Raw genomic sequence first — 17173 nt, forward strand, 5'->3', positions numbered from 1 at the left:
GTATCTATCCTAATGGTTTGACTAAGCCTAGAGCAGGGAAAGAATACAGAAACATGTCCCAAACAATGCATTAAATATCAAATAGGAGCCAAATATGGGTTATTTTGCCTTACACTTGTCACAGTGCTGAAGCTTTCAAGAACACTAGCCTATGAATAGTAACCTAAAAATTTTCACACAACTATCACTGACAATTAGAATCAATCCACGTTTGATTAAATACATTAATGTGATTTAAGTCATGCAATACTACATGCTGGGAATCAACCATATATCACCATGTTACCGGAGAAGTCTCCTGTACCTCTATAAATACCATTCTCACCTCTTTAGAGATGCAAAGCAATGTATGCTGTGCAAGAGGGAATAATTGAGCTGTAAAAGTGCAAAGTGATTTATTAAACCGAAGTCAACCAAAGTGATTTATTAAACCAAAGCCAGCCATTTCATACCATGTTTTTCCAAGCTCTGTCAGCCAAGTTGGTATGTTTCCTGTCATGATTACCAAAGGATCCTGAAGCTGCCTGTTAGCTTTTGCTGTCAATTTACTGTTGATAAATTCCGTGGTTGGAATAATCTCCTTGCAAACTGCATTCTGTGAGATCAAGAGACAGTGTGCTTCTATTTAGAAAAGCATTGGAATTCAGAAGATACCAACTTTTTTTTTACAGTTTCTTTTTAATGACTCGTTGCTTTTTTTTGGTGGGGGTGGATGAGAATGCTTTGAGATCTTTTACTGTATCTGTTCTTTCCAAGACGGATCAACCTGAGGTCCAAAGGACCTCCACTGTTCACTCCCTTCATCCCTCTTCAGAAGTATTGCTCTTTTGGTTTGGAGGGAAAAGGAGGAGATTTGAAGACTTTTTAGAAGAGAACACCAAGGAGTTTGACTGGACATCACAAAACCCTCTAGTAGTCAAAAGTCATCACCTTACCAACAGAGGGTAAATTCAGGGGGTGGAGGGCATCACTCATGATATTCCATCACTTCATGGATAGAGGGATTATTAGGTATGTTCCCAAACACTGTTTTTGTCTCAGCACCCAGTAATCAGCACTTATCTGATGTATGGATAGCAAGTAAGTGTTCAAATTCTATTTAAATTAGAGATGGGCATTAAAAATTTTAGACGTGTTCCTTAAATAAGGAAATAGCAATATATTTAGTTCTATTATCCTACATTTGTAGCTGTATTTTTGTAGTCTTGCAAGAGTTTTTGTACTCCACACCTTACACTAAAATGATTCTCTAACATTCAATACTTTGTGGATTTTTATCTAGTTACAGTAGAGTAATGTTTTTACCAGTTTGAAAAGTTTACTTGTGTATTGTCTCAATACCTTTAGCAATGACAGTTCTCTACAGATTTACAGAAAGCCTTCCAAGTGATTAAATGTATTACTCACTTCATACAGGTAATACCAATATCGACTGATAGCATGTAAAACTCTCAAAAGGAGGATAACATCTAATGAGGGGTCTTCAAATGTTATATTTTCAGGCGGTGTAAATACAAGGTAAACTTCTAAAGGATTTGACACTGAAGGGCACACACCATCTAGGGAGAGAAAAAACTAGATAATTTCTATTGTTAAACAAATTAGTTGATTAATGAGTTACACTTTGATCAGTTTGAACTCTAGCTTCTTGGATATGCACTTTTTTTTATTATCAGTTACTCAAAACAAAACCTGACTATAAACTAAATTGTAATTCAGGAAAAGAAAGAGAAAGAAAGAATATTTTTATTAAAGGTATACAAAAAAAGAAAATATTTTTTATTTGTCACAAATCATCCTACATATCCCCACGCGACAAGCACTTACCATGCCACAACTCATCATGCTTTTTTGAATTTCTAGGGGAAGTTTTCGTGGGAGCAGTTTGTGCCCTTCCTCTTTTACCACCAACACAGTCCTTATTACCATCTTCATCCTCTCGCACTGGTTTGTACCTAAAAATTGTAACGCATTTATTAATATGGTTCTGGAATACAACAGACCGGAAAATAAAAACAGTAGATTCACTCAGGTTACCAGAATTTCATTTCAACAGCAAAGTTTAAGCGGTAACAAACAAGACATTTGGCGGAGCCACCAAATGCAAATTTTGGAACATAAGGGAAAATAGAACATATTGGGGTGGGCGGAGGGGAAAGGAAGTAGTTAACAAATGGCCAATTTCATGTATTGTATGAGAGAGGCAAAGCGAGGAAGTGCACTCAGTCCAAAACATGTTCTTTGTTCTTGATCAGTTTAATACTTTGTGATGCACTATAGGTGCAAACAGTTATAAAGACATTGTTGAACATCAGTGTGCTACATGCAATACCAGTCATACAGAGAAGACTGCCCCTTGCCTCAAGGAACTTGCAGCCTTAAGTGAGACAATACAACAGATACCCAATGTGGCTGGATAACCAGAAGATTCCTTAATCAAAACAAAAACTAAAACAAACCAAACCTGTGTGGCATTTTTTATTAAGCTTTACCAAACCGATTAATACTTTTAAGCCTCACAAAAATGTTCCTCGAGCAGCAGGCTATTTTTCCTCTATTGTTTGTAATTGTTCAAGGTTGATAAAAGAGTATTTCCCTTAATTTAAGCTTCTTTCATTTGAGAAGCCCCCTTTTATTTTTGTATTTCCAAACAATTCATCAACTTCCACCCCATCAGCTGGGATTGATATAATCCAAGAATGTTAACTGTTGCCAATCAGCATTTGGTATGTAGGTCCTACAAAGTAAGTATTTTTCCATCAAAGTAAGTTGCTCGGTGATCAAAAAGCAGATTTATGGGCTACCTACAAAAGAGATGCTTTAACAGTCTTGAGGCCTAATATATACAAGTCCCTTTAAAAAGCATAAACCCAAAACTTTGGAGAGAGATTCTTCCCTGCTCCCTCTGCCCAGCTTACCATATGGTGTGTGTCTTAGTCCAAATTCCAGCTCTTCCCAAAGGGTTGCTTTCATCATCTGTGGATTCCCTCTCCTCTTCAGCTTGTAAACTGAACTGTCTAACTGCTTGATACACAGTCATATTATATGGCAGCAAGTGATCTCCAATGTAAAACTGCAGTCTGTGCCTCACATTCCCTGAATTTAAGAACTGAGCAGCCTCAATAAAAACAAAGTAAATACAGGTTAAGAAGCAGGTTCATTAGTCTCACCATACAACTCTATACAGAGAATAGCAACTTACCAAAGATTCATCTATTTCTTCATCTGATCCATCATCATCACTGTCCTCATCATCTTCTCTGACTCTTCCATATCCTACCAAGACAAATTGCATGTCCTTATTTGCACTTCAGAATAAAGTAATTTAAATGATTATTCATAACACATGTAAATATTAATCCCATATCATTTTGTTTTCAGAAATTCATCAATTCGAAAATATCAGCTACACATTAAAACAGAATTAACATTTAGGAGATGCAAGTCTCATGTTTGATCTTAGCACCAACATTGGAAGGTATACACCATATATATATAGATATAGGAGGACAGCATCAGCCTGAAGGATGATTGAGAGGCTGTAGCACCATACACTACATGCAATGCAAGATTTGGTACTGATAAAACAATCTTGCTTCTAGGGAGAGAAAACAGACAGCTACAAAGTGAGTAAACCTACCCAGACAGCTGAACAAATTTATCATCTTCTATCTTTAATACTGCCCCGACATTTACTTTTATAGTGCTCAGATAAGAGATTTATGCAGACTTATCTGTTTTGGTTATTTCTAAATCTATTAAGCACCAGCAGGCTGCTCAGCACTGTACAAGATATCAAGATATAAATACCTCTAACTACAAGGTATCTTTCAATGGCTTGCACCAAAGCCAGGGGATCTATCTTCACAGGTCCACCCTTCCACTGTTTCACGTTAGCACAATCTGGATGTCTTTGCAGCTGGCATTTTAATTGATGCGTGTTGAAAAATTTTAAAGCTTGGGATCCTCTGTTGAGAGAAAAACTCAAGATAATTTGTGAAAAAAGTTGCTACAATTATTCCATTTTCTTTGTTCATTTGTATAATCAATACATTACATACACACAAGGTTCAGTTACAAATAATAGAAACTTTCAAATGTTCACACTCAAATTGACTCATTCTAGAAAACAGACTAAAATTGTAAGCTATCAAGGCTGAGGCCAATATTTTAAAACTCTGATGCTTAAAGCCAAGCACCAGAAGTCAAATTAAGAACTCAAATAAAATTATCTGATTTTCAGTGGGGGCTGCATATGCTAAAAGGAGAGGATAAGGCCATTTAGATGCCTGAATCGAATGTGGCTTTTGGCACATAACATTCAGCATTTACATTTGAAGAGTTAGTCAGAAGTGGTTTCACCTTATTCAATTTTGAGTCTCATTTAATATGGAAGTATTTTCCACCCTTTTTTGCTGTTTTTCTTGTTTTGTACTGCACATTTCCCATATCAATTCACTTTATCCTTAATCAGTTTTGCCTTTAACTTGACTTAAAAAAAAAAAAAAAAAAAACCCCACTCGTTTGCATCTGTTTTTTTCAATATCTGCTTTAGTTTCTATACATGCTCCATCTTCTGTTTCTCTGCTCATTGCTGTACCATATACTCTCCATTTATCTAATTTGCAGTTCACTTCTTTCCAGATGATGCAGTTTGAAACGCTAAGCCTTCTAGTGCTGCTCCTGACCTCCAAGTACTAGTGGAGGAACGGAAACTACCAGAAGTTTCAAACCTTTTGGTGCAGGTCCGGTCTACCAGGTACTTTGTAATCTAGCAATGACAATTCTCTGCTAGGACTTAACTTTCTAAGAAGATCCTACAAATATCTGAATCAGAAATTGATAAAATTTGTATTTGCTCCACTGATTAGTCAAATTGCATTAGCTGAGAAATTTAATAAGAAAATTAAACATGCACCATTTACAATGCAAAATTTACTCCACAATTCATAGGAAATTGCAAATTAAATTTATCACAGTATGGTTTGGTGAAAAAGGTATACAGCATGTTGAATATTACAAACAAATCTAATGAAATACTTTGATTTGAGAGTAAACAGGACTTAGGAGCCCTAATCACGGACCAGGACTCCACTGTGCTAGGCACTGTATGAACAGAACAAAAGAAGATGGTCCCTGCCCCAAAGAGAAAGTATCTTGGGATCTCAGATTTTGCTTTAAAATTTAATTAAACGCCACATATTTCCTCCTACTCTCAAGAAAGATATCCAAAGCAAAGAAGATATCATCCACTTGAAAAGTGTAATTCCCATCAGCAGTTAATCTTGTCCTTAGCAAAAACAGCATATTACAACAATCTAAGGAGTTCCTAACACTTAAGCCTGGACCAAAAACAGCTGAAATACTTTCAAAGAGTTCCACACCCAACCCAGTAAAAAGTCTCCCCCAAAATCTTTCCATCTCTGCACACCTATGCCACAGTCTTTAACAGCATAAACTATATCACTGACACACGTTTAACACATGCTGTATGACAATGGGAAGCGAAGTCATTAATGGTAAAGTAGTTTAAAAAAGAGAATAATAAAAAGCATTGATTAGAATGTAATTAATAAAAGATGTGTAATTCTCATTTTTTAAGATACTAAACTTCCCAGATTATTGCTAATTACTCCCACCAAATTACCTTTAAGGTTTTTATGCTAGATTATGGCAAATTAGATCTATGACAGCCAATGAATGTTTGATGATCTTGCATTAGTAGCTATATTCAAGTACAGAACTGAATTGAATATAGTCAAAAACCTTAAGGCTTAGACTCTGACTCACACAGAAATTTTAAAGTTTACAGTACATTAATAATCTGCCTCAAACCAAGTTTAGAAGACAGACCTGTACGTACAATACCAACTTTTCCATACATGTGTTTTTAAAATAGTTTTATTGGGAGCAACTGTCACTCAACTGCATAATTACCCAAGAATATTAAATCTTCTTTTAGATTATGCAATACAAACATTAGCATTGTAATACAAACATCACAAGATTCTCATTTCACTTTGGAAAAGTTAAAGTTATTTAGCTTATAGTAACAGGGATCACACATCTCAATGAACTGGCAATGTGGGTATACATGTGCTCCATGTGCCCTGAACTGGAGAATTTTGAAAGCAATGTCCATTGGTCCACACTTGCGCCCTGGCTCACTTCATGCTTTTGACTGAGGAGAAAAAGGGAGGGGCGGACCAACTGCCTCGCCAGTTCCTTCTCTTTCAAGAATCAGAGGAGATCCAAAGCATAGGGGAAAGGATGGCTGGTAGTAGAATACAGATCGGGAGCACGTCTGAGAGAATGTCCAGTTACTATAAGGTAACTTTCTCTTCAAGTGCTGGCTCCCATGTGTATTCCACTGTGGGTGACTGACAAGCAGTACTCAAACAAGGAGGAGGGTGTGAGGTCTTAGGTGGCAGAGCCAAACAAAGGACTGCTGTTCCAAAAGACGTATCAGCAGAGGAATCCTGTGCCTGTCTAGCAAATGTAGCGGTCTCAAATACCAAATAGAGGCATCTCTTGAAGCCATGCCATAGATGTTGCTTGCGCTCTTGTGGAAAAAACTCTTACCCCATAAGGAAGGGGATGATTAGACAGCTGATAGAGCAAAATATAGCCTGAGATTCATTTCGAGACTATAACCTGACCCCGGACCCTTTCTGCTGAGGCAGCAATTAGTTTAGGGGATTTCCAGATTTTTTTATTTTCTGCAGGTAAAGGTTAAAGCAGGTCTAACATCGAGGGAATGGAGCCTCCTTTCTTTGGAGGGTGCGTGAGGTTTGGAAAGAACACAGGTAAGTGGATAGACTGAGTAAGGTGAAAGACTACTCTGGGGGTGAATTTAGGGTGTGAATGTAGTGAAACAACGCATAAGGACAATCCATGATCAATGCCCCAAACTCACCAGTCCTCCTGGCTGAGCTGATTGCTACCAGGAATGCAACTTTTATGGAGGAGAAGATAGACATGGAGCAAGAAGCTAATGATTCAAAAGGAGGTTTGATGAGTACTGGATTTGAACCTTGTTCTCTTAAGAGGTGAAAGTAAGCTGGTATGGTCCGGTAGTAGCTGGACTGGACCGGCTTCCCCGGCTGTGATTTAAAGGGCCCAGGGCTCCAGCCGCTGTGGGGAGTCCTGGGCCCTTTAAAGCGCTGCCGGAGCTCCGGCAGCCAGGCTCAGGTGGGGATTTAGAGGGCCCGGAGCTCCGCGGCGGCCGGAGCCCCGGGCCCTTTAATTCGCCCCTGAACTCCGGGACTCCCAGCCGCCTCTGCAGCTGGTAGCTCCGGGGTGATTTAAAGGCCCTGGGGCTCCAGGGCCTTTAAAACTTGAAAGGCCCCGCCTCTTCCGGTTGAGGCCACGCCCCCACTCAGGACTCCGGTGTACAGGTAAGTCCTTTAAGTTACTTTCACCCTTGTTCAAGTCCCATTGAGGAGTAGGCTCTTTTTATAGGCAGAAGAGTACTGATTAAGCCTTTCCATAACCTGCTAGACAGAGGGTTAGGGTGCCTAATGTTGCTGTTCCCAAGTCAGGGGACCAGGAAATGTAGAAATAATGATTGGTTCTGAAGCCGACATGCATAGGATATTAGGGAACCAAAACTGTGTGGGCCAGTTTGGGGCAATGAGAATAACTCATGACCTGTCCTGCAGAATCTTGCGCAAAACTCGAAGCAGGTGTTGTAGTGGAGGCAAGGCAAAGGTCAAATGATCTGACCATGGAAGGAGTAAGACTGTCACCCTCTGAGTGTCGACCTAGGGCTCTCGTGGAACAGTATGTGTCAGGGAGACAAACAGGTCCATGGTGGGGGCTCCTCAGGGATCAAAAATATTGTTTACCCCAGCGTCATGAAGCTCCCACTCGTGACTGACTGCAAGTTTTCTAGCGCATTCTGGTTTCCTGGGGAGGTAGACTGCTGACAGGGTAATCCGACTGACAATATACCAGTTTCACAGACTGATTGCTTCTGTGTACAGGGGTGCAGAGCTCACGCCTCCATTTTTGTTAATGTAAGAGACTTTTGAAGTTATCGGACATTGTGAGGGCATGGTGATCTTAAACAGAAGAAAGATTTGCAAGCCCTTCCAACTGCTTGTAGCTGTAAAACATTGATATGGATCCTGAATTCTCAAGATGTCCAGGTACCTTGTGCTGTACTGTTGCCCATGTGAGCTCCCCAACCCAATAGGGATGGGCCTGTAATGATCATCCTATCTGGTGCAGAGGTGAGGAAGGAAACGCAGATGCAAACCTGATGGGGATTCTTCCACCATGACAGGGACTATACCCCTTTGATAGGAACAGCACACTATGGTGCTAATGGACTGTCAGTTTGGCAGGTACACAATTTCAAGCCACACTTGTAGGCAACAAAGAGAGTCTTGCAAAAGATGATGTAAGTGCACAAGGCCATATGGCTTAGAAGAGAGGTTTTGATAGGCACTCTGGTGTTGGTTATGAACTGATCTGTGGTGATGTTCACAGCCTGAATCCTATTTCTCTGCAAGTCAGTCCTTGCAGTGATGGAATTTAAGGGCATCCCGATCAAGTCCAAAGTGCGTGCAGGGGTGACAATGGAATTTTTGGTGTTTATGCTCACACTCAGGGAGGAGAAGAGTTGTAGCATTGTCGAAGTAGATGCCTGGGGCTCTTGGCATGACCTGGCAACAAGAAGCTAATTGTTGAGGTAAGGGAAGACAAACTATGATATCTCTGTCATAGAAGCCTATATTAGAACATCTTGGGAAACTCACCAGCCTGGGAGTGGTAGCAATGAGGAAAGGGCATACTCTCTACTAAAAGTGGTCATAACCATCTATCTATCTATCTATCTATCTAGGAAAGCGTCAGTGAGTGGGATAGATGTCCTTGTGAAAATAGGAGTCACTCATGTTGAGAGCTGTAAGCCACATCTTTTTCCGGGGATAGAATTATAGATGCTAACGTGACCCTGTGAAACTTGAGTTTGCCAATAAAGCAGTTAAAATGGCAGAGGTCAAGAATAACAGGCCTGCAATTGCCTCTTTTTGGTAATTAGGAAATATGCCGAGTAAAAACTACTCCTTTAACTAAAGAGGAACCCATTCTATCACTCCTCATTGTAAGCGTTTCCACTTCTTGTCTGAGAATGTTCTCATGAGAGGGGGTGGGAAAGAGGATACTGGAGGGGGTAGGGGCACAAACTAGTGGATAGCTGGAATAGAGGATGCTGAGCACCCATTTGTCTGCTGTTATTGCACTCCAGGTGTGCAGAGTGCTAGACAACCCCCAAAAGGCATATGGAAATTGGGAAGTGTTGCATTCAGTTGTTTGCAGCTCCTGAGCTCCAGTCAAACAATGTTTAGCTGAGGGTTGGGATTGGCATAAGGAATCCACTGCAGCTCTCTGACTCTTATGGCATGGTTCATAAGGTCTCTGATGGAAGAACTGCTCAGCCATTGGTCTAGGCTTGTATTGTTGCCAGTGGAATTTTCTCTTTGTGGCAGGCATATATACCTCCAAAGAGCAGAGGGTGCGCTTGCAGTCCTTTAAAGTGTGTAATGACGCATCTGTCTTCTGATTAAACAGGTTCTCAACAATGTTCTGGACCCTCCCTGGGAAACCCCAAAACATGGAGCCATGACTCCGTACGCATGATAGTGGCAGTAACCATTGCCCTGGAAGATATATCAGCCACATCTACTGCTGATTGGAGAGCAATCCTGGCAAGCATTTTGTCTTCCTCTAGGAGAGCCTGGAAATGAGCTCTGTCCTACTGTGGAATACTATCAATAAAGTCAGTGAATTTCAAATAGTTCAGGAAGTCTCACTTATCCTGAACTAGAAGCTAGAAGAAAAGACCTTCCTTCCCAATAAGTTGAGACGCTTGCCCTCCTGATCAGTAGGGGTACAACAGGGGTGTTGCTGCCTAGATCTCTGTGGCAGCTTGCACCACTAAAGAATTAGGAGCAGGGTGAGAACACAAATTTCACTCTCTTGGCTAGGACATAGTACTGTTTCTCTCCCCTCTTAGTGGTAGGGGTGTAAGTAGCTGGGGTATGCCAGACCACTCTAGTTGGGTTCAGGATGACTTTGTTAACCGGGAGTGCTATTCTACTAGAGCCAGAGGACTGAAGGATGACCCAGCACTTGTGTTGAGGATTCTGAACCTCAAGAGGAATATGCAGCTGCCCTGCTATTCTGCAAGAGTGTTCCTGGCACTATTTACAGTCACCGGGGGGGGGGGGGGGGGAGGGGGGAGAGAGAGAGAGAGAGAGGGGGAGAGGCACGGGGGGAGAGAAGAGAAAAACAAGATGGAGACATCAAGTCATCACTTCATCTGGCAATGAAAACAGCACTCTCATCAGATCCAGTGGAACTGCCACTTACTCCTTCTCCTCCTTTAAAGGGTCCAGAAGCAGCTCCAGGTGTCCCCTCAAAGCGAAGGGGACGGGCGACTCCCTAGAAGACCGGATAAACTCTGCAGGATGGTATTGGTCCCATGGCCCTCATTATAGCCAATAGGGTGGATTGAATGGGGGTTGTGGTGGTCCCCACGGCATTGGATACCAACGGTTCCAAGGCAGATGATGAGGTGGAAGTTGGTTCCAAGCTGACCATGGTGTTACACACCTTCCCAGTCTGCTTGGAGGAGAAAGAAAGCATAATGGTTCATCAGGCGGTTCAGAATCTCCCAATGAGGCGAAAACAGATTCCAGTTTCAATGACAGTACCACTGGAGGGAAATCATAGCCCAAAGATGGAATGGGAGACATACTGCTTCCAAAGGCTGGCTCCCCTGTCATAACCTCTCTCAAAAGGGAAGGACCCAAAGGAGTGGGAGACTCCAGGTCTGGAAGAGCTAAGACGTCCTCAGGAGGACTGTAGGTCTTGGCTTTTCCCCAGAGTGAGAGCGATCCTGGCTGCCCAAACTACTGGAGCCACAATCGAGAGTATGTGTCACAACCACTGAAGACAAAAATGAAACCATGGGTGATCGATGCTCTCGGCTATCTGTCTGTCAGTGCCAGTGCATCCTGGGGTTTGTGCTAGGGAAGTGCTGGAGGCACCGGTACTGCCAGATTGTGAACCAGTGCTGATGGAGCCCTAGAGTTGGGGGCTCTCTTATCATATCTCCAAGACTTAGGACATACTCAATTCTCTTGGGCTGAGCTAGTGCTTGGTTTTTCAGGGCTGGATCAGATTTTTTCAACATGGATTTGGAGGAAGACTTAGACTTATGTTATGAGAACATGCCCTGCTCTCCTAACAAGACCCTGCTGAGGGATCTATGCAAGCAGATTGCTTCACTCCTGATTTGGACCTTGTGGCAGGAGGCACACGCCTTGCTGAGTCAGACTGATGTATGGGGACGGATCCCCCAACATGGGTCAGATTGTGGCCTCATAGCCTTTTACATTATGTGCTTCCTAAGGCAAAGCTCCTGCCCTTCCTGGGCACAGCTGGGGAACAAATGGCAAATACTGAGCCTTGATGTGACATGGGCTTCCCCAAAGTAGTATAAGCAGCATTGGTGGTAACTGCTGATTGAGAAGAACAACAGGCAGGAAGCACAAATTTTAAGCCTGGACTCATGGGCATAGTTCAGTACCCAAACAGGGTATGGAGGGAGGGAGGGAGGGAGGGAGAAAGGGAGAGGTGCGCTCACCAGGTCAGGGAAACGGACTAACCTCACTCAAACACTAAAACAAAACAAAATCTTAAAAACTCTAGAATATAACAACTATTTACAAATATCTAAGTATCTTTTTAGAGATAAAGCTGAAGCTTGGGACACCGGAAGTTCTGCCCCAGACCATGCAGATATGAGACGGAACTGGAGACACAGTAGGTCCATCCTGCCCCACCCTTTATCTCCTTGGTTGGAGGCATGAGATGAGTCATGGCGCACGGGCAGACCACCGGACAGTGCTTTCAGAACTCTCCAGCTCCTGAGCACATGTACCCACGGTGGAATACTCATTGGGACCAGCACTTGAAGAAAAATATTGATTTCTCACGTAGCAGTAAATCCATTTTCCTCTGACTAAACTGAGAGAGACAATCTTCAGTTTAGGCTTAAGAGAATTAATCCATGAACATGCCAAGTTTTTATGCAGGAAACAAAGCAAGTTTCAAGAGTTTCGGTTTAAAAATTTGCAAGTAAGTATTATGCACCTCCACCTATAATTTATATTTTAAAATAGTCTTCTTGAGATTCCAGGTTCAATGCTCACTCACTATGGTTATATTTACAACTGTTAGTTGAAGACAAATGCCAGTTGCATAATTGCTCCCTTTTTCTGAGAGAGAGGCCAAAGTTTTCTATTGCCTCTTGAAACTTTACCAACATTGGGACAAGTGCTAGAAACCAGCAACTTCCAGCAAAAAGGGGTTACCTGAGCATTAATCCTTACCTGCTCCCTGTTCCATTTCCACTTGGAAAATCATGCACTTTGACAGGAAACTGCTCCATCTGACTGAGACAGTTGTTCATTTTGTGGACTAATGCCAACAAGGGTGCATTTCCTACTGGCTCTAATCTTCCAAGAGATTCTTCTTCAGGAGGCTGAAGTTGAAGGCAACACATTTTTTAGTTATATTTTCTATTGAACAGCTTTGTAAGCGTTAATATGTTAATTTAGCCATATTGTTATGCAAAATAATTTACTTTAGCTATTAATGCACCAGTGTTCTCTGAAGCTGCTAAGTGCAAAAACTGACAGCAATACTTATATATCACTAATTATTTGTTACTACCAGGTTCTCTTTACTGCATTTCCAGAATAGCACATTGTCACTTATTTTTAAAAAAGAAAAATTCACAACTTAAATATGTTTAAATTATTGCACAGACTGGTTCACGTGGACAACTGCTTAAAAACAGAGGCTGTTAAGCTTTTTGATTTGCCTTACTATAAACACTGATCATACGCTAAAGTATACAGAGTTTTCTACAGACATGCTCTTCCAAGTGTCCTTCATTTGATATTGAAGACTGGAATAAAATTGGCACATACTAGGTCTTAAAAAGATCTTATGCATTCTGAAACAATGTAACAATTAAGATTTTTTTTAAATGCAGTGTCTCTTGAAATTTCTACAATATTAAGATGACCTAATGGTCGACAAAGATAAACCAAAACTGCCAAACGATTTGCTACACAGAATGACATCTTTACTTCTAAGTTTACTAGAACCCAGTAACAGCCTTACATATTTAAAATATTCACACTCCTTCCCACCCTTTTAGCTATGGGCATTAAGTTTAATGGAAGTTTCAGATCATTCTTACACATTTTCATCTTTCAATTGTGCTTTTCTTTGATGAGCCAAACCAATCGCTTACATTACTCCCAAGAGAAATGAACAGAAACAGTCAATTGCTACTGCCTGAATGTCCCCCCTCTCCATTATGTGCATCTTATCCAGTGGCTCTCTTGGTCTCCCCAGAGGCAATTGACCATTCTGGAAAATCTTATCACCTGTTGTGTGGTACTTCCCCAGTGAGTACAGTCTTTATCAGAGAGGAACAACAGTAGCTCTGAACTTAAGCAGGCCACATGTTTTGTCTTCTATTTTTTTTTTTTTTTTTTTTTTTTTTTTTTTTGAAGTTGTCATATTAGTAAAATGCCAATGAGGCACTCATGCTCTGAAGGTAGGGAGGTTGCTGGACTGCAAACAATCATAAAGAAGATATATATTGCTCACTACGTAAAAACACTAAAATGAAAAATACACTGAACTTACTGGAGAAGAAAAAAACACATGAAGGAACCTTTTTAATCTGACATCCCTGCTTACAGCATCTTTTTCACTTTTAGATGTCAAGTAAAGCAGCAGCTGTTTAACAAACCCACTATGCTGGATTTCGAACGAGGAGACATCAGACTCAGAGACTATGCTACGGATTTCTACAAGGCACTCAGCTCCACCATCCACCTGAAAGAAAGCATATTAGGGTAAGCTTCTGTACTTTAGTACCCCCAGCAGAACACCCACAATTAGTATTGCCCAAAACAGTGATTTTATTTACATTTTCCTGCTGCTGAATGGAAGACCTATACAAAAGGGGAAATAATGATAGAAAACTGTGTAACTTACTACAGGCAAAGCGCTGAAAATTCTGTACTAAGTAAGTGAACTGAAAACACAGGAAAGTAATTTCTATAATTGAAATGAGAAATCTTAGATATTACTTGTAACAATATTTAGTAGCAAGATCACAGTTTGTCCCATTTAGAAAAAGGAGCCACTAATACAAAAAAGTTATACAAGGTGCTGTTGTGTGTTTCTCAAAATACAAAGGAAAGATATTTAATGTTCTGCATTTCATAACGTTTTCTCCCACCATGCTGTGTAGGTCACTGTTTCCAGTTTAAGTGTGTGTGGATTTTAAATTAACTTGAAGCCTGTGCCATACAGTCCAACAAGAATCTCAACTGTAACAGCTGCCTTGCTTTTAAGGCTGTCGAGGAGACAAATACAGCACAGGAGTTGTTTTGTTCTAAAACTAGAATCTAATTTCTGAGTGGATCCTAAATTTGGCCAAGATGAAGGAGTACTACTACCTCTTCAAGAAAACGCTATGCTTTCGCACTCATCTCTCTGAAGTCCTAATCATGCCACAGATTCTACTATGAAATTTTCAAAAAAATTGATCTGAGAGAAATTTAATAGTGCTTTACAGCCATTTAACTATAGGAATTTTAATAACTGAAAAAGTGCTACACCACTACCTCGATATAACGCAACCCAATATAACAAATTCGGATATAACGCGATAAAGCAGTGCTCCGGGGGGGCGGGGCTGCGCACTCCAGTGGATCAAAGCAAGTTCAATATAACGCGATTTCACTTATAACACAGTAAGATTTTTTGGCTCCCGAGGACAGCGTTATATCGAGGTAGAGGTGTATTTGAAAAATCATTAATGGGGAAAAATAAGAATTAGAAATGAAAGTTAAGTCACTTAAGAACTTATACAGAAGTAAGGTTTTTTGATACATTAAGTTTCTCAAATAGTACTGCTGCACCTTTATTTGCATACTAAAACTCCTTTGTTACAAGGTGATGGCTCTTGGATAGCATAACTAGGATGATGTTTGAGACACTATCTAGAGAAACTAATAAGTACTTCCTTATGAGCATAGCAATTCTTTTCCCACTTAACCCTTTTCATTGCCTCCAAAACCCCCTTCCAAATCAAGTTTCCATTTCTAACCTGAAGGTTGAGTTGTTCAGTTGCAGTGCAAAGTCTCTGTAATACATTTAGTGCAGGATTGCTTCCATCCATGTTTTCAGAGTTAAAATAACGCTCCACAAATTTATGGGCTTGTTCCTTAATCCAACCCTTAATTTTCTCTCTGCAAGAAAGTATATAAGAACAAGCTGATAAATGCATGCCACATTTAACATTTGCACACTAAGATATATATATATATATAAACAAACATAAACACACACATATATACATACACACACACACACACACACACACACAGAGCAAAGCAAGTGTAACAAGTTTTCAGATGATATGCAAGTAATGCTTGGGAGATAGGGAGCACCAGTTCCCATGTATGTGCTCTCTGACCACAATAAAGTGCTCCTTCTCTCCAGGACAAACCTGTAGGATGCTAGAAAGCTCTCCCATGGCTTCCATTTTCTCCATATCACAGTTCTTTCCCCCCCAGGTCTAAATTTTCCACTCATCAGGCACTCCTCTTTCCTACCCATTCTCTTTCAATTTCTACTCTGCTTCCTTTCCCTCCCCTTCTCCTCTACCTATCAACTTTTCCTCATCTTATTTTCTTCCTCTCCCACACACGACTCCACTGCTTGCTCTCAGCATTCACCCAAAGAGACTAATTGCTGAAATTCAGGGCATCAAGTAACATTTTAAGTAGTTTGATTTAATCCTTACTGAACAGAGTTTTACTTCTTAGAACAGAATGTATTAAGTTACCTGTTGTTGGATATGGTGTCCTTTGAGGCAGCCCTTGCAAGACCACTGACTCCTGCTGTGCGTGCTGGTTCAATGTTGTTGCTATTGGACTGTGTGCTTAATCTCCCCCAAGTTTTAGGATTCAAGCTTGCCAAGAAGGAAGATTTAGGAGACTGAGTAGTTGTGGGGCTTTTAGCTTGGGGGGGGGAGTGAGGGGAGAGGAGGGGGAGAGAAAAGGAATGGGATAGAATTAAAATTAAAAAACACATTCAGAGATACCCAAGTTTCCAAGACTCCTCTGTTATACTGTCAGAAGTATTTAGTACACATTAAATATTTGAGATTGATTAGTGGGCACAATGCGTGTCTTTTCATTTATCTAATAGTCTTCATGGACTACTTCGCAGTCTATTCTAAAACTAATTTACCTTGATTGTCTACTTTGTCATCATCTCTTGGAGGTGAATACTTTGGCCTTCTGGGCCCACGTTTTGGCAGTCGTTTTCTCTTTAAAACATCACTTAGTCGGCTGTCAAAAGTTAAAAATAAGCAGCATATTACATCTACTTTTTACTTCATTGGAATGTGCTTTTTTAAAAAAAACACCAAATCTCAATGTTACATAACAACCATGAAACATCTAACTGCTGATCTTTGGGCACCCACAGAATGGCAGCATACCATTCAATTAGTTTGGGATCAATATTCCCAGTTTTTGAATGACTAAGAACTTAAACATTGCACTTCCAAGTCTCTTTGGTGGCGTTACGACTTAAGACAACAGGCTGACTTATTTCACCTTTCCTATTTTAATGTGCCAATGTATTTAAACCTTTAATATTAAAAATTAAACAAAATAATAAAATAGTCGATTGCCATCAGACATTTACAAGTTTTACTAAGTATTACAGCAAGTGCTTTCACAAGGATTCCCCTTTTTCCTCTTTCTTTCCCTCCTAGCCACCTTCAAAAAGGCACCACACATGGCACCAACCATTCCTTTAGAGCTGGTCAACACTGTCCTCAAAATGGAACAGTAGCCTTCATGCTTTCAGCATCTTCTGGTCTCTTAAAACTATGCAATGCTAGGGTGTGTTGCATCTCTTTACAAGAAGATTATCAGGTAGCTAATCACATTTAATACACTTAAAAGAAAATTGACAAATGACAACTTGAACATTATGAAATTTTACTTCCTTAATGCAATACACTAAATTGAAGTGCATTGTTGCTGCAGCAGCC

General features: G+C 40.5%; 1 protein-coding gene across 1 annotated transcript in view; it reads right to left on the reverse strand.

The window, feature by feature from the left end:
* The window catches only part of TRIP12 (thyroid hormone receptor interactor 12), a 155829-nt gene that overhangs the window by 33883 nt on the left and 104773 nt on the right, over positions 1-17173 (reverse strand). The window contains exons 22-32 of the mRNA XM_065411164.1: positions 16360-16460; positions 15953-16127; positions 15212-15353; positions 13738-13929; positions 12405-12556; positions 3811-3983; positions 3203-3276; positions 2919-3118; positions 1828-1955; positions 1408-1559; positions 453-595 (exon numbers count right to left, since the gene is read on the reverse strand). Of these exons, the coding sequence (XP_065267236.1) occupies positions 453-595; positions 1408-1559; positions 1828-1955; positions 2919-3118; positions 3203-3276; positions 3811-3983; positions 12405-12556; positions 13738-13929; positions 15212-15353; positions 15953-16127; positions 16360-16460 (1632 nt within the window). The remainder of the gene's footprint in view (positions 1-452; positions 596-1407; positions 1560-1827; positions 1956-2918; positions 3119-3202; positions 3277-3810; positions 3984-12404; positions 12557-13737; positions 13930-15211; positions 15354-15952; positions 16128-16359; positions 16461-17173) is intronic.

The sequence above is a fragment of the Emys orbicularis genome, chromosome 9 (assembly GCF_028017835.1).
Source record: "Emys orbicularis isolate rEmyOrb1 chromosome 9, rEmyOrb1.hap1, whole genome shotgun sequence".
In the NCBI taxonomy this organism is placed as follows: domain Eukaryota; kingdom Metazoa; phylum Chordata; order Testudines; family Emydidae; genus Emys; species Emys orbicularis.